At 58.3% G+C, this 16,523-nt stretch overlaps 2 protein-coding genes across 5 annotated transcripts in view; both read left to right on the top strand.

The window, feature by feature from the left end:
* RPTOR (regulatory associated protein of MTOR complex 1) overlaps window positions 1-7,590 on the top strand; it is a 101,732-nt gene extending 94,142 nt beyond the window's left edge. For all 3 annotated transcript variants that reach the window (XM_039715967.1, XM_039715965.1, XM_039715966.1), the window contains exons 31-35: window positions 127-254; window positions 351-437; window positions 2,341-2,457; window positions 3,241-3,370; window positions 5,420-7,590. In XM_039715967.1, coding sequence (XP_039571901.1) covers window positions 127-254; window positions 351-437; window positions 2,341-2,457; window positions 3,241-3,370; window positions 5,420-5,488 — 531 coding nt within the window. In that variant the 3' untranslated portion in view covers window positions 5,489-7,590. The remainder of the gene's footprint in view (window positions 1-126; window positions 255-350; window positions 438-2,340; window positions 2,458-3,240; window positions 3,371-5,419) is intronic.
* A 1,548-nt stretch (window positions 7,591-9,138) lies between these two features.
* Window positions 9,139-15,015, top strand: CHMP6 (charged multivesicular body protein 6). Of its 2 annotated transcripts, XM_039715816.1 has the most exons (8): window positions 9,139-9,287; window positions 9,608-9,717; window positions 10,132-10,219; window positions 10,885-10,971; window positions 11,061-11,126; window positions 11,226-11,306; window positions 11,614-11,668; window positions 12,823-15,015. In XM_039715816.1, exons 1-8 carry the CDS (start codon window positions 9,225-9,227, stop codon window positions 12,873-12,875), a joined length of 603 nt encoding a protein of 200 aa, XP_039571750.1. In that variant the 5' UTR covers window positions 9,139-9,224; the 3' UTR covers window positions 12,876-15,015. The 2 variants fall into 2 exon arrangements, with proteins under 2 accessions (XP_039571750.1, XP_039571751.1); XM_039715817.1 differs by lacking the exons at window positions 11,614-11,668; window positions 12,823-15,015 and adding an exon at window positions 11,511-11,602 and having other exon boundaries at window positions 11,226-11,388.
* Window positions 15,016-16,523: the final 1,508 nt, after the last annotated feature.

Raw genomic sequence — 16,523 nt, 5'->3', positions numbered from 1 at the left:
CTTACAACTCTCCAAAATTCTCGTGAGCCGCTGTGAGAAACGCTTGCCGTTCCTCTCTCTCCATCCCATGGCATCCACATGTCCAGCTGTGTGACCAACATGTGGGGTGTGTGTGTGTCTGTGCAGGACATTCCCACGGGAGCTGACAGCTGTGTCACCAGCCTGTCCTGTGACTCCCACCGCTCGCTGATCGTGGCGGGGCTGGGCGACGGCTCCATCCGCGTCTTCGACAGGAGGATGGCCCTCAGCGAATGGTAACGGGTCCTCCCTTCCCTTCCCTTCCCTTCCCTTCCCTTCCCTTCCCTTCCCTTCCCTTTTTTCCTCCTCTCACAGTGTCCCCTTGTCCCCAGCCGTGTCATGACCTACCGGGAGCACACAGCCTGGGTGGTGAAGGCTTACCTGCAGAAGCACCCCGAGGGCAACATCATGAGTGTCAGGTACAGGGGTTGCTCTCCTGGGGCTGCTGGCCACACTCAGTGTTTGATTTTCCCTTCCAATTCTGGCCCTGCTGGGAGGGTGAAGCTCTGGGGTTTGAGATGTGCTTCAGTGATTAATTCCTGCTCCAGACTGGGTGGAGGGGAGGCAGAAGGGATGTGGAGCTCTCGCTGGGAGGCTGCTGGGGAGGTTTGGGGGTGAACAAGGAGCTGGAATCACCAGGGGTGTGAGGGGGAAGGGAGGGCAGCTCCCTGTGGAATATCTTGTGGTGAGGGGGCTTCACTGCCAGCATCTCTGTGGGGACATCTGGGAGAGGACAAGAGGAGGAAGGTGGAGGGTGCATCTGGCAGGCACGTTCCTGGGCAGGATTCCTGTGCAATTCCCTAAATCCATCCCTGCTGCCTGGTAAATACTGCAGCCAGAGCAGCAGGTACTGATTTGGCCATTAAGGAGCAGCAGAACAGAATTTATTGTCACAAAGCCACCGTTTGCACACAAAGAGCTGCTTTCTCTTGATTAGAAAATGGAAACAAAGCATAATTTTCTGGGATTCAGAACATTCCTGAGGCGGGGGATGGGCCAGCAAAAATGTATTAAGATTTTCAAACAGGGGATTATGTGATGCAGCTGCCAGATTTGTCGAGCTCCCATATTGGAGTTTTTAATCTTCCTCTCCATAAGCTCCTCCTGCAGCTCCAGGGGTCAGGTCCCTGTGCCCAGGGCTGAGGGCTGGTAGTCCCCTCTCCTCTGAGCCCTTCCAGCCTGGGAGCTGCTCCTGGGGCTGCGGAGCTGTGTGGGAATGTTGGGCTTCAAAAGGTCAGAGGAGCTCAGGCTGTGGAGCTGAGCCACCTCCCTTCCAGTCCCTCCCAGCTCCCCCTGCTTCAGCTGGCAGCAAAATCCAAGGAAGACAAACGACAGGACATGGTGAGGTCCTGGGGTGGAGGTGGCACCAGCACATCCCCTCTGCTTGCAGGTTCCCAAGGCAATTTCTGCTGTGCAAAGCAGCAGGAATGTGGGCCTGGATGTATTGGGAGTGCCAGAACAGGGGGGCACACTCAGCAATGGGCCAGGAGTGAGAGGCAGTGAGGGAGCAGTGTGGGGTCAGCACTGTGGGATCAGCAGTGAAGGATGGGCAATGAGGGATGAGCAGTGAGGGATCAGGAATTTGGGATCAGCAGTGAGGGATCAGTGAGGGATCAGTGTGGGGTCAGCAGTGTGGGATCAGGAATTTGGGATCAGTGAGGGATCAGCAGTGTGGGATCAGGAATTTGGGATCAGCAGTGAGGGATCAGCACTGTGGGATCAGCAGTGAGGGATCAGGAATTTGAGATCAGCAGTTTGGGATCACTCCCAGCTGTTCCCCGAGCACAGAACATGCTGTGGGTGGGATCAGATCATGGCCCTGCTGGGATCCCAGCCCTGGGTGTTCCCTGTCCTGGTGCCCCATGGAGGGGCTTGGCCCATGGGCAGCCCTACAGCTGCATTTCCTGGAGCTCTGGGGACTCTGGGTGGGCTGTGCCAGCCTGAGCCTGGCTCTGTGTTGGCCCTGGGGCTGTGCCAGCCTCACGTGTGGCTCTGTGTTGGCACTGGGGCTGTGCCAGCCTCACGTATGGCTGTGTTGGCTCTAGGGCTGTGCCAGCCTCACGTGTGGCTCTGTGTTGGCTCTGGGGCTGTGCCAGCCTCACGTGTGGCTCTGTGTTGGCCCTGGGGCTGTGCCAGCCTCACGTGTGGCTCTGTGTTGGCTCTGGGGCTGTGCCAGCCTCACGTGTGGCTCTGTGTTGGCTCTGGGGCTATGCCAGCCTCACGTGTGGCTCTGTGTTGGCCCTGGGGCTGTGCCAGCCTCACGTGTGGCTCTGTGTTGGCTCTGGGGCTGTGCCAGCCTCACGTGTGGCTCTGTGTTGGCAGTGTCAACGGCGACGTGCGCTTCTTCGACCCCCGCATGCCCGAGTCCATGAAGGTGCTGCAGATTGTCAAGGGGCTCACGGCCCTCGACATCCACCCCCAGGCCAACCTGTTTGCTTGGTGAGTGCTGCTGCCCCCCTGCAGCACAGGCAGCTCTGCTGTGAGCCCTCAGGGGGCTCTGGAGGGTCAGAGGGAGGGAGCAGGGCCGGGAGGAGGGGGAATGGCTTCCCACTGCCAGAGGGCAGGGTTGCGTGGGGTACTGGGGGGAGATTCTTCCTGGGAGGGTGGGGAGGCCCTGGCACAGGGTGCCCAGAGCAGCTGGGGCTGCCCCTGGATCCCTGGCAGTGTCCCAGGCCAGGTTGGACATTGGGGCTTGGAACAGCCTGGGACAGTGGGAGGTGTCCCTGCCATGGCAAAGGTGGAATAAGGTGAGCTTTAAGATCTCTCTCAATCCAAACCATTCCATGATCCCTGGAGAGGGTGACTTGTCTCCACAGACATCATTCATGGGGTGGTGTTGGTGTTACTGTTTTTAACCCCACCCCAGCAGAGCAGCTTCCTGCCTGTGTTTGCTGCTCAGGAGTTTTTCCCTTTTTTACCCCTCAGTGAGCCCTGGACACCGGGTCCCTGTTCAGTGTCTGTTTCTGGGCTCTGCCTGGGGACCAGCAGCTGCTCCACAGCCACACGGCCTGGAGCCTGTTTGGGGTGCCCTGGTGTGTTTGGGAATCAGCTCTCTGTGTTTCCCTGTCCCAGGTGACCACAGCTCACTGTGGTGCTGGCCCCAGTGAATGCTCTCCCACTCAGGGACGTGGCTGCACTGTGGCACACAGCTCAGCCAGGGGCTGCAGCAGCACTTTTGTCCCCTCCCAGCATTGCCAGTGACTCCAGTTCTGTCCCTTGCAGTGGCTCCATGAACCAGTTCACTGCCATCTACAACGGGAACGGGGAGCTGATCAACAACATCAAATACTACGACGGCTTCATGGGCCAGAGAGTGGGAGCCATCAGCTGCCTGGCCTTCCATCCCCACTGGGTCTGTACCCTGCTGCCACGGGGGCTGCCCCGAGACCCCCAGGGGGAAGGGGAGCTGTCCCAGCCCAGCTCTGAGCCCTTCCAGCCGAGCTGCAGGGCTCGGGAGCTGTCCAAGGTCCAGGAGCAGCGCAGCTCTCACTCCCAAATTCCTGTGCTTGGCACTCCCAGCTGTGGCTCACTGGGCTGGAGCTGGGCAGGCAGAAAGTGCAGCTCAGGAAAACGGGAGAGCTGTGGAAATTAAAGGCACGAGCTGATACAGCTGGAATGAGGCAGAACAAAAGGGGATTTTGGAGTCTGTCACAGCTGGAATGAGGCAGAACAAAAGGGGATTTTGGAGTGTCCCAGCTGAGGGGCTCTGCAGTGGTCACACAGACAGTCTGGTTGCTGCTCAAGGAGGAGGGAGGTCCCTTCTGTGCAGTGGACTTTGCTCACCAGGGAGGAGAACAAATGGAGGAGCTGGAAAACCTGAAAAAACAATGAATGGATGGGAAAACAGGGGGGAGTTACCAGGATTATTTTAGAAACCTGCAGATAGCTCACAGATGTTTAATATGTGATGGGAAGAGCAGTTTGCTCTTTAAACAAGCAAAGCAAAGCCCTGTCCGGCGGGGCCAGGTCCCCTCACTGCAGGAAATTCTCATTTTCAGCCCAGCCATGGCTCCTAATGAGCAGATTTGCAGTCATTTAGAGAAATTATGTCGGCAGTTGGCAACTAATAGTGCCCATAATTTTTCCCTGTGGCTGAAATGGGCCTATAACTCCTGCAGAGCTGTGGAGCAGCTGGGTGTCCCTGCTGAATGTCACTGTCACCTGTGCCTGTCACTGCTCCACAGCTGGACCTTGGGGTTGGTCACAGGAGGGAGCTGGGAAGGGGCTGGGGCACCAGGAGGGGCTGAGGGAGCTGGGAAGGGGCTGGGGCACCAGGAGGGGCTGAGGGAGCTGGGAAGGGGCTGGAGCCCCAGGAGGGGCTGAGGGAGCTGGGAAGGGGCTGGGGCACCAGGAGGGGCTGAGGGAGCTGGGAAGGGGCTCAGCCTGGAGAAAAGGAGGCTCAGGGGGAAATTCTGGTTCTGCACAGCTCCTGACAGGAGGGGACAGCCGGGGGGTCGGGCTCTGCTCCCAGGAACAGGCACAGGAGCAGAGGGAACGGCCTCAGGCTGGGCCAGGGGAGCTCAGGGTGGACAGCAGCAGGAATTTCCCCAGGGAAAGGGGTCTTGTCACTATAGGATGTGAAAAAACACGATGGGAACATGCTGCTGTTTGTAAGGTTAAAAAGGGCAGTTTATTTTCTGACTCTAACATTTATAGATTTCCAAAGGTGACAGTGGATTGGAAGGTGACAGTGCCACCTCTCCAATGACACTGGACAAACCAACAGTCCCTAAAATTTCTCTTCTTCCATAAAAGAACGCAAACCAATAAGTTATTTACAGAAAGTGTGTGAGAAAGATTGCTACAAGAGTGTAAACAGCAGAAGGCTTAGAAAAACTTCAAAAATCAGGGTGACAGGTGCCCAGGGAGGCTGGGAGTGCCCATCCCCGGGGTGCCCATTCCCGGAGTGGAGTGCCTATCCCCAGGGTGCCCATCCCCAGGGTGCCCATCCCCAGGGTGCCCATCCCCAGAGTGGAGTGCCTATCCCTGGCATGCCCATGCCTGGAGTGCCCATCCCGGGGTGCCCATCCCCGGGGTGCCCATCCCTGGCATGCCCATCCCCAGGGTGCCCATCCCGTGGTGCCCATCCCGGGGTGCCCATCCCGGGGTGCCCATCCCCGGGGTGCCCATCCCCGGGGTGCCCATCCCTGGCATGCCCATCCCCGGGGTGCCCATCCCCGTGGTGCCCATTCCCGGAGTGCCCATTCCCGGAGTGCCCATCCCGGGGCGCCCATCCCGGGGGGCCCATCCCCAAGGTGCCCATCCCGGAGTGCCCATCCCGGGGTGCCCGGAGCAGCTGGGCGGGCAGGGTGGGACGGTCGCAGGCGGCTCTGGGCGGTCTCGGGGCTCTCCCGGCCCGGCTGAGCGGTGACCGTGCCCTCTGTCCTGTGCTCTCCCGCAGCCCCACCTGGCCGTCGGCAGCAATGACTTCTACATCTCGGTGTACTCGGTGGAGAAGAGGATCAGATGACGGCGCCGGCCGAGCGGCCCCGGGGCTCCTGTACATAGAGAAATCATCGACTTGAATGTTTCGTGTTGGCTGCTGCTGCACCCCATAACTTGAACATTTGTTCTTCTGACTTAGCTACTGATGGGTTTGACAAGGGGAAGAGACAATCTCCTGGGTTTGTTTCGTTTTGTTTTCCAGCTATATCCTCTCAAAGCTGCAGAAAAGGAACATTTATTTTTGTTTCCAGTGGTTGGCTTCTCTGTCAGAAACACGGCTCCTGAGCGTGGAAGGACTTGGATGAGGCAACGCCCTTGAGAAGGGTCTTGTTTTAGTCTTTGTTCCTTGTTTTGCTGCGGTGTGAGTTCTTCAAGGACTGTCAGGACTCGCCTCCAGCTCCACAGGACCCTCCAGCTGCTGCCAGCCCTGTGCCAAACCCAATTCCTGGGCCAGGGCAGCCACCCCAGCAGGGGATGTGGCTGCCAGGGAGGCAGGGCAGCATGAACCTCCTCCTCCTCCCTGCCTGCAGCCTGCTCCCCACTGGAGGCAAGGACAGATGGGGACTGGTGGCCTGGGCAGGCAGGGGTCCCGCAGGAGGGGCTCAGGGAGATGGCAGCAGCAGGGCAGGACGTCCCACGCCGTAAAGCTGCACGTGAGGAAGAGGAGGGAGGAAAGGGAACGAAGATCTCCAACGTCCCCACGAGCCTGGAGCACGTCACCGGTGTCACCACGTTGCACCCAAGCCCGTGAGGAGCTGGGGGCACCTCGGGCACTGCCCCTCCTGCTGCCACTGTCCCTGTGCCACCGGGAGCTGCAGAGCCACCCAGCCTGGGCTCCCTGTGCCCCCACGGCTGCTGGGCACCCAGGAGAGGCCAGGCGTGGGCACCTGGAGCTGCACACCACGGCTGGGGCTCACCTGCCCCCGGGGAAGCAGGCAGGGAAGCACCTGGGCATGGGGAACGGCTGAGGAGGAGGAGGAGGAAGGCAGCTCTGAGCAAAGCCACCTCGTCCCAGCTGTGCAGCAGAGCCTGCTCCACCTCTGCACTTTCCACGTGTGAATAATGAATGTTTTGTCCCCTGGGCTCCCTTCTGGGGCTGCAGGTGGGTGTGGGAAGGGAGAGCACAGCCGAGGGACAGGTTTCCTTCCAGAGGGGCAGAACTCACTGCAGGAATTCCCAGTGGTCCCCCAGCAGTGCCACGGGATCTGCAGGCTCCACAAAGTGAGGGAAGGGCTCAGAACCCCTCTGAACTGCCAGCTGTGCAGGGGGATGCAGTGAGGGAGGGGCTCAGAACCCCTCTGAACTGCCAGCTGTGCAGGGGATGCAGTGAGGGAAGGGCTCAGAACCCCTCTGAACTGCCAGCTGTGCAGGGGATGCAGTGAGGGAAGGCTCAGAGCCCCTCTGTCCTGGGCTGGCCCTGCCTGCACCTCTGCCCCGTGCCCTCCGTGCTGCTGCTGGCCCTGGCACCGTGTCCCTGTGTGCTGAGGCCACCCCGAGGTGCCACAGGCTCAGGGGCTGTGCCTTGGAGAGGTCCCCAAGCATCAGCGCCGTCCCCATCAGGGATCACATCCCAGGATAATGAATCAAAGGCTTTAAACTTCAAAAAAAACTACCTAAAACCCCACTTGTAAGTTACCCAAAGTTAATTATGGTCTAACAGAGCTGTGCCTCTTCCCGGGCTGCCCGCGGGGGTGGAAGCAGAGTTTGGGATCTCACGTAACCCCTTAACATTCACAGCTTCAAAAACAATAGATTTTTAACTGCTATCAGTGTATTTGTGAAAGGAACAGGACATTCCTGGCGTGGTGGGAGCTGCTGCTCCTGCCTGGCTCTGGTGCAGCCCCACGTCCAGAAGGGTGAGGATTTTAAGGAGTTTGGGCTGTTGGGCTTTTACCTGAGCGTGTGGGCTGTGCTTCCACAGGTCTGCTGCAGAGATTCAATCATGGGTCACAGAGTTTAACCAGCGATCTGGAGAGCGTCCTACCTTCAAAGTTCACTTATCTCTATTTATTTTACAAAAATAAAGTTTAAAATAAAATATATATAAAACCCCCCACACGATTGTAATGTGAGAGTAAAAACGATTACAGACAAATAAATGGTTAATAAAAAATAAATGCAGAAACACTTTGTGGTGTGAGGATCCTTCTGTGGGGCTGGGGCTGGCTGAGGCCCAGGAGGGGTTTGGGGTGCAGGGCTCGGGGTCTGGCAGGTCCCAGGGCTGTTGGTGACAGATTTGTGTCCCAGCTGGGCGGAGCAGCAGCAATGCCAATCCCAGGGTGCAAATGCAGCTCTCTGTATCATCCCCATTCCCTGTATTGTTATCTACATCCCGGTATTATTAGCCCCATTCCCAATATTATTATCCCCATTCCCAGTTATTCCCATTCCCTAAATTATTATCCCCATTCCCTATATTATAATATTATATAATATATTCCCTATATAATATAATATTATAACCGTTCCTGGTTATTCCCATTCCCCATATTATATTCCCAATATTATTATCCTCATTCCTGATATTATTATCCCCACTTCTTATATTATTATCCTCATTCCTGACATTCTTATTCCCAATATTCCCGATATTACTATCCCTATTCCAGATATTATTGTCCCCATGCCCTATTTCATCCTCATTCCCAATATTATTTTCTCAGATATTGCCAATATTATTATCCCCATATTGTTATACTCATTGCTGATATTTTTATCCCCATTCCCGGTATTTTTATTCCATTCCCAATATCATTACCCCCATTCCCAGTATTATTCCCATGCCAGTTGTTTTTATCCCCATTCCCGATGTTATTATACTCATTCCCGATATCATTATCCCCATTCCATATATTATTATCTCCATTCCCGATATTTTAATCCCCATTCCTGATATCATTATCCCCATTCTCGGTATTTTACCCCCATTCCAGGTATTTTATCCCAATTCCCGGTATTTCCATTCCCATTCCCGCTATTTCCATTCCCATTCTCGGTATTTCCATCCCCATTCCCGATATTTTACCCCCATTCCCGATATTTCCATCCCCATTCCCGGTATTTTATCCCCATTCCCGGTATTTTACCCCCATTCCCGATATTTTACCCCCATTCCCGCTATTTCCATCCCCATTCCCGATATTTTACCCCCATTCCCGGTATTTTACCCCCATTCCCGCTATTTTCATCCCCATTCCCGATATTCCACCCCCATTCCCGATATTTTACCCCCATTCCCGATGTTTTACCCCCATTCCCGGTATTTCCATCCCCATTCCCGATGTTTTACCCCCATTCCCGATGTTTTACCCCCATTCCCGATATTTTACCCCCATTCCCGGTATTTTATCATTATCCCCATTCGGTGTATTTTACCCCCATTCCAGGTATTTTATCCCAATTCCCGGTATTTCCATTCCCATTCCCGATATTTTACCCCCATTCCCGATATTTCCATCCCCATTCCCGGTATTTTATCCCCATTCCCGGTATTTTACCCCCATTCCCGATATTTTACCCCCATTCCCGCTATTTCCATCCCCATTCCCGATATTTTACCCCCATTCCCGATATTTTACCCCCATTCCCGCTATTTCCATCCCCATTCCCGATATTTTATTCCCATTCCCGATATTCCCGTCCCCAGCGCGCCCCCTAGCGGCGCGCCCCCGCCGCTGCGGCGCTCGCTGCGCGTTGTGCGGGGCCGGGCCCCTCGCGGCCGCCGTCGGGGGCGGGCCGGGCCGGGCCGGGCAGGAGCGGCCATGGGGAACCTGTTCGGGCGGAAACGGCGGAGCCGCGTCACGGAGCAGGACCGGGCCGTGCTGGTGAGCGGAGCGGGCCGGGGTGGTGGGAGGGACGGGCCGGGATGGCGAGCGGGGGAGCGGGAGAGTTTAAGCGGCCGGGCCGGTGTGCCGGGGGAGGGACCGGGCCGGGCCGTGCCGTGCCGTGCCGGGCTGCTGAGGGGGGACGGAGCGGCCCGGCTGGGGCTGAGCGACCCCCGGTGCTGTCGCTGACACGGCGGGGACAGACCGGGCCGGGGAGCGGCGCTGCCTGAGGGGCGCTGGAGCTGTCAGGGCTGAGCTGTGACCCCTGCCTGTCCCTCTGTCCGTCCCTCTGTCTGTCCCCCTGTCCGTGTGTCCCGCAGCAACTGAAGCAGCAGCGGGACAAGCTCCGGCAGTACCAGAAGCGGCTGAGCCTGGGGCTGGAGCGGGAGCGGGCGCTGGCCCGGCAGCTGCTGCGGGACGGCAAGAAAGAGTGAGGGACAGCGTCACCCGGGCCCGGGGACAGTGCCACCGCCAGGGTGGCACCTCTGCCTGTGGGAATCGGGATCCCGGAGGGGTTTGGGTTGGGAGGGACCTCAAACCCCACCCAGTGCCACCCGTGCCGTGGCAGGGACACCTCTCGCTGTCCCAGGTGTTCCACGCCCTGTCCAGCCTGGCCTTGGGCACTGCCAGGGATCCCCAGCTGCTCTGGGCACCTGTGCCAGGGCAGGGTTTGTTCCCAACACCCCGTTTGCTCACCCTTGCTGCCCGCAGGAGCAGCCCAGGCTGCCAGCTGAGCTGCCCAAAGCTGCCCCTTTAGCAGAACACGGGACAAACGTGGCTGTGGGGGCTCCCTTAGGCTTCAGTGGCCTCACCCTGCTCGTGTCCCTCCCTCTGTGTCCCTCAGGAAAGCCATGCTCCTGCTGAAGAAGAAACGGTACCAGGAGCAGCTGCTGGATAGAACAGAGAACCAGATCAGCAACCTGGAGAGGATGGTGAGCCAGGCTGGGGCTCTGGGCTGGGGCTCCCCTGGAATTCCACTGCAAGCCACTGGCAGGTGTTCAGCCTCTGTCCAAGGGCAAATATCTCCAAAATTGTTGGTGTGCCATGATTTTCCCTGGAGACACAGAGTGGTGTGTTTGGGACCTGCAGGTTCCCTGCTGAAGGTGTGCTTTGGGAATTGCTGAGGCATTACTCACAGGGGATGGCTGCACTGGGGCCTTCCTGGCTCGTGCCAGCCCTGTCATTTCAGAGCTGGTGTGTTTGGGTTTGGGGAGGTCTCAGCTGGCACTGGCAGCTGGGAGATCCAGTGGAATCACCTCAGGGGCTGTTGGACCTGCTGGTGCAGCTGCCTGTGCTGAGCTTTTTGTGTGGATGTTTCCTGCTGGTGCCTCTGACAGCCCTGAAAGGGCTCCACTGGTTCCTCCTTGCAGCTGCTCTGGTGGTCCTGGCAGCCTGTGTGTGCCTAAGAGTGCCAGCCATGGAATCATTTGGTGGGAAGAGCCCTGTGAGCCCTGGCACTGCCCAGCACTGCCAGGGCCACCACTGTCCCCAGTGCCACGTGCCCATTTCTCTTGAATCCCTGCAGGGTTCCCAGGGCAGCCTGTGCCAGTGCTGGCCAGGCTGTGCCAGGCTCTTCCCTGTCCCCTTCCCACCGCAGGTCCAGGACATTGAATTCACCCAGATTGAAATGAAGGTCATCGAGGGCCTGAAAATCGGCAACGAGTGTCTGAACAAAATGCACCAGGTACCTGGGCTGGGCACTTCAGAGGGGCCTGGCTGGAGCTGCCTCCCTGCAGGCCCCTCCCACAGCTGGGTTTTGGCTCTGCCCTGCAGGTGATGTCCATAGAAGAAGTGGAAAGGATAATAGGGGAGACCCAGGATGCTGTGGAGTACCAGAGGGTGCGTGCATCGGGGGCTGGGAGCAGCCTGTGCCCAGAGCTGCTGGGTGGGCACTGCATCCAGCAGGCTGGGCTGTGATGGCTTCCCTCTCCCCCACAGCAAATAGACGAGCTCCTGGCTGGCAGCCTGACTGAGGAGGATGAAGATGCCATTCTAGAAGAATTAAATGCTATTACTCAGGTGGGGTTGATGTTTTTGTGGTTAAAATCCACGTTTTCAGCAAGCTGGTTTTAACAGCAGTTCAAGTTCCTTTCTGCTACTCCTGAGGAGGATGAAGATGCCATTCTAGAAGAATTAAATGCTATTACTCAGGTGGGGTTGGTGTTTTTGTGGTTAAAATCCACGTTTTCAGCAAGCTGGAGTTCAAGTTCCTTTCTGCTACTGTCAGAGCTCAGTCTGGGGGGAAATGTGGGACATTGCCCCCCCAGTGCTTGCCCATGCTCTGCTCTGTGACACGTGTGACTCATGGTCTGTAATGTCCCCACAGGAACAGTTGGAGCTTCCCGAAGTTCCCTCGGAGCCGCTCCCAGAGAAGATCCCAGGTATGTTCTCCTTGCACAGCTTTGGCTTCTGGTGCTCCTGTCCCCTGCAGTGCTCTGAGACCCTCTCCCCACGGAAGTGTCTTGGGAAATGGGAGGGGACAGCAGCTCCTGGAGTGGGGACAGCCCCAGCTGAGCCCTCGCTCCGGGAGCACCCCCGGCTCCGCTGGCTGTTCCATCAGCCTTGGGGAGCTCCTGTGTGACACCTGCTGCTCTTGTACCTCCTGTACCTGCTCTGAGGCAGCCTCCTGCCCTGAGACACCTCATTCAGCAGGAGGCTCCATGAGGAATTCCTTCCTTGCCTGAGCCAGGCAAGGCTTCCTCCCACAGCCCCGGGCCAGTCCTGTCATACAGCCCTGGGGGTTTTGTGGATGTTGGATTCACCCTGCACAACACTGGATTTCCCTGAGGCTTGGGATGGCTTGGAGCTCTTCCCACCTCACTTCCCAGTGGTTTGGAAGCAGCTGGATGAGGATCACTGGAGTCCCACAGTTCCAGGAGTGTCAGAGCATGCAGCTGGTGGTCCCTGAGTGTTCCTGAGCGATCCGAAGCCTCAGTGGATGGATTGTGTGGGAATGAAGCTGGGAAGTGGGACAGCTCACTAAGAAAGTCACCAAACAGGCCCTGGTGGCCCTGCCTGGCAGGGAAGGAGCCCACTGGGATTCATCAGGTCTCTGTTCTGAGAAGCTGAAAACTCAGACTGCTGAAGACTTTTCCTGGGACAGCAGAGCTGGAGCTCCCTGCTTGTGGAAAGAGGAGCTGGAAGAAGCCATTTCCCTGTGTGGAATCTGCCCAGGAGCAATCTGGGGTGTGGGGAATGGGGCTGGTTTCCTTGGAGCTTGTTTACTCCTAAACAGGGCTCAGATGTCAGCACTGAGGCCAAACAAAACACGGCCCAGGGTGAGGGCAGAGCTGGCCCTGCCTCTGCCCCTGCCCAGGATCTGTCCCTGGGCTGGGCGTGTTCTGAAAGTCTGTAATTCTTCAGTGCTGTGAGAAAAAGGGGGCATTTCCTCATGGGAACGTGGATTATTTCTAACCAATTTCTCTTAGTTCAGGTGCTGTGCAGAGTGGACTCTGAGCCCTGGATCCTCCTCAGGAGATGGCTGCAGGATATTTGCATTCCCTGATTCTGTAACAAGTTTCTTTTCCTTCCACAGAAGTGTCACCCATCAAGAACAGGCCAAAGCCAGAGCTGGTGGCAGCATCTTAACTCCCAGTGCTGGGGATTCCCCCACCAAACTTTCACCCTGGACAGTTTGCCCTCCCAGGGTGTGCTGGGAGCAGGCAATGCCTTGGCAGCATCCCAGCTGTGCTGGGTGGATTGTGGAGCAGGATTCCCTGCACAGGGTGGGGAACCTCAGCTGATTATCGCTCTTGTATCAAGATTATTTTCTAGTGCTTTCTTTTTTTGTAACTTAAATTCCAGACTCACTCAGCTGCGCTGTCTCGGGATTAAACAGCAACTCTAAATCATCCAAAGCCAAATTTTTCTCTGTAGGTTTGATTCTGGTGGTCAGTCTGCCTTTGCTCTGGCCAAACCCCTGGAAATCCCATGCTCAGGGTGAGCATGTTTGTGCTGGGCTGGGGGAGCACCAGCCCTGTGCAGCACTCTGGTGTCCCTGTCCCTCTGTCCCTTCTCTCTCCTGGGGCCATCTGTGCAGGGCTGGCCATGTCCCTGTCCTGCTGCACTGGCTCGTGCAGAACCAGCCCCAGGGGTTTGGTTTGGGCCAGGCTCAGGCTGGCTGCTCAGCCCTGCTCTGAGCTGCTGTGGGCTGAGCAGCCGGGCACGGTTCAGCCCTGGCACGGAGCCCCACAGAGCTGGGCAGTCTGGGCTGGCAGAAATCTCCTGCCATGCCAGCATGGAGCTCCTGGCAGTGTAGGAGCCAGCATTCCTCCCTGGTGGGCTCTGCTGCAGCGTCAGAGTTCAGCTTTGCCTGGGATGGATCCCACGGACTCTGCTCCAGTGCTCCTGGACGTTGCCTCGGGGACTCGGACACGTTTCCTTGTGCTGCTCTGGACTCGGGGCCTGAAGCTCCAGAAATCACCACTCCAAAGTGCTCTGGGAGCAGCTGCAGGGAGCCCCAAGCCCTCTGAGGACTCACTGGGATGCTGAAGGCTCTGGAACGCTGCTGACAGCCAGGTGGTGGCAGATTTGGCTGCTCTTGGAACGAGTTCACCTGCCAGCTTGCAGATGCTCTTCAGGACACTGCAGATCTTTATTTATTATGTTCTTGAAGCCACAGCCTTTAATCTGCATTTCTGCGACAGCAGAAGGACCAGAGGGTCTGGAGACTTTGTGGGGCTGTTGTTGGGGTTGTGGGATCTGGTGCTAGACAAAAAGTGATCCCAGGGACTGGGCCAGCAGCAGCTCTGGGTGGAGTCCTGCTCTCCATGTTGTGTTCCAAAGACTGGCCAGGGCATCCTCATCCTCCTCATGTGTCCCCAAGGCAGTGGGTGCCTTGGAGCCACCCCATTCCCAGTCCCTCTGCTGTGTCCTCACTAATGTTCCCTACCAACCCAACAGTCCCTGCCCTGTGTTTGACACCAGCACGGTGCTGGCAGAGCAGCTGCTGCCTCTGGAGCTGGCCAGGGCAGTGGATGGTCCCAGAGCCGTGGCTCTGGTCACCCCGGCTGCTGTGGGGACAGCCAGCTGCTGCTCCCAGCCCTCCCAGGCCAGGGTCCTGCAGTGCTCCCGGTGGTTCATTCTGTCTGCTCAGTGCCGGCTGTGCTGCAACGCAGCCCGTTCCCAGCAGAGAGAGCCTTGGCTTCACCAGTGCCGTGCTGGCAGGAGCATTCCGTTCCTTTTCCTTCAGGCTCCTTCAGCCCGGTGCCAGCGGGTGCTGGGCTGTTTAGCGTGGCCCTGGTTCATGTGCGGGGCACTCCCGGGAGGCTCTGGAAAGGATCTGTCCTGGGAGAGCAGCTTCCATTGCAGGTGCTTCGGGAACACCGTGTTCCCTGGGACTGGCATGGCCACGGGAGAGGCCCGAGGAGGGTGTGCTGCGGTCCCTCTGCTCTGGTTTCCTCTCTGATGAACAGGAGGGATGAGCCAGCCCTCCCAGGGACTCTGCCAGGGCCGGGCCGGGTGCTGGTGGCTGCACTCCTGGGTGTGAGAGGGAGCAGGGCTGGTGCTGAAGGGGTTAATGCAGCTCCTTCCATTGGCTGCCACACTGGAGGGGCCATTACTGATCCAGCAGGAAAGTTTGGAGCAGATTGGCCGCAGCTTCCTCTGCTGCTCCCTGCCCCAGCAGCTCCTGCCGGGTCTCCTCCTCGGGAGGAAGGGCCGGGGGCAGGCTGTGACCTCTGTCTGTGCTGTGACAATAAACTGCTGTGACAATAAACTGCTGTGACAATAAACTGGCTCCACCGACTCCTCTTCCAGCCCCGTGTTTGCACAGGGAGTGTTTTGGATGAGCAGGAGTTGCCTTCCTCCTCCCTGCCCTGCCTGCTCCTGGCAGAGATGTGGGCAGGAAATTTCAGAGCAGGCTCCGTGTGTGCCACAAACAGCCCTGGATGGCCCGGGAGGTGACAGTGCTGGGACAGTTCTGGTGTGCCTGGGGCTTTTGAGAGCCTCTGCCACTGCCCTCCCCTCCTTGGCTTTACAGCAAGGCCAAATTAGGGGATTTGTTAAGAATTACTCTGGAATTGTCAAACTGCTCCACGGGCACTCTGTGCCCAGACTCAGGGCTCACGTGGACATGTGGCTCCCTCCATTTCACCTCCCTCTGCAGGACTTTGTGCTCCCATCCCTGTGGAGTTGTCCAGCCAGCACCGAGCCCCCGTGTGTGACTGTCCCCCGTTTGCCGTGGGCACAGGGGCTGGGGACACCCCACGCTGCACCCGCTGCAGGGCGAGGCCCCAGCTGGGGCGTCCCTGCGCCTCTGGCTGTGCTTGGGCAGCAGCTGCTCCCTTGTTACTCTGCATTTTCGTCTCTCCTGCTGCTGGGAGCAGCGGGATGCCCCCAGACCCTCGGGGCGGCTCAGCCCCCCCGGCCCTGGGAAAGCAGCTGTGCCGGCTCTGGGGTGTTTAATTAGCACTCCCCGTGCCCCTCAGCTTGGCAGCGGGGTGGGAGCCAGCTCCCGCCGGGAGGGCTGCACACAGAGCTCCTCCAGCTGTGTTTGGGTTGGCCAGATGTTGAGCGTGGGGGCAGCGCTGCTTGCTGTTCATTGAACCCTGAGGGCAGGAACAAACCTCAGCTCCTGCCTCGGCTGCCCCCAGAGCCCTCCCTGGATCCCCCAGCCCTGGCATGGCCTGGCATGGCCTGGCCCCTCTGGAGAGGTTGTGGCACTGGACAATGCCCAGGGCAAACCTGGGGGCAGGCACAGCCGTGTGACAGTGACAGGGACTGCAGCGTCCCAGGACACTCACTCCTCCTGGATCTCGGTGCTGTTCCCAGCACTGGTGTGGCTCTGTGGGATTCCCGTGCAGGGGAAGGGGAGAACGAGGAGCTCTGCTGGGAGAGCCTTCATCCCCCAGCCCGAGCAAGGTCTGAGACAGGAGCAGGAATTCCAGCCAGCGTTATGCAAGCAGCAGTGCCTTTAAATAGATTCCTATTCCCTGTTGTCCAGGAGGCAGCTGGGCACCAGCACCGCTCCCTGGGGCTGTGCTGGGCCCTCCCCAGCCACCCCCAGCCCTCCGTGTGCCCCCGGCTGACACCAGGCAGGGTCGGGGCACAGGCCGGGAGCTGCCTCCCCTCCTCAGCAGCCTCTTCCCGGGGCTTAGAGGGAATTGTGTAACGGGAGGCGGTGGCAGAGCCCTGGCAGTTTCCATGCCAACACAGCTGGATGGCGCTGCCGGGGACGGGCTGCCAGCCCCCCCAGAACAGCTGAACCCCGACACGGCTGCACCCCGACACAGCTGC

Source organism: Passer montanus, unplaced genomic scaffold (genome assembly GCF_014805655.1).
Source record: "Passer montanus isolate IOZ18808 unplaced genomic scaffold, ASM1480565v1 scaffold35, whole genome shotgun sequence".
In the NCBI taxonomy this organism is placed as follows: Eukaryota; Metazoa; Chordata; class Aves; order Passeriformes; family Passeridae; genus Passer; species Passer montanus.
This window is presented reverse-complemented; position numbering and strand designations above follow the sequence as displayed.

What these genes read in the sequence shown, in the direction of transcription:
- CHMP6 (XM_039715816.1), top strand. Translation starts at nt 9,225, where the DNA reads ATGGGGAACCTGTTCGGGCGGAAACGGCGGAGCCGCGTCACGGAGCAG. An exon ending in CTGCGGGACGGCAAGAAAGA is followed by an intron (nt 9,718 to 10,131) that starts GTGAGGGACAGC and finishes TGTGTCCCTCAG; the next exon opens with GAAAGCCATGCTCCTGCTGA. An exon ending in ATGCTGTGGAGTACCAGAGG is followed by an intron (nt 11,127 to 11,225) that starts GTGCGTGCATCG and finishes TCTCCCCCACAG; the next exon opens with CAAATAGACGAGCTCCTGGC.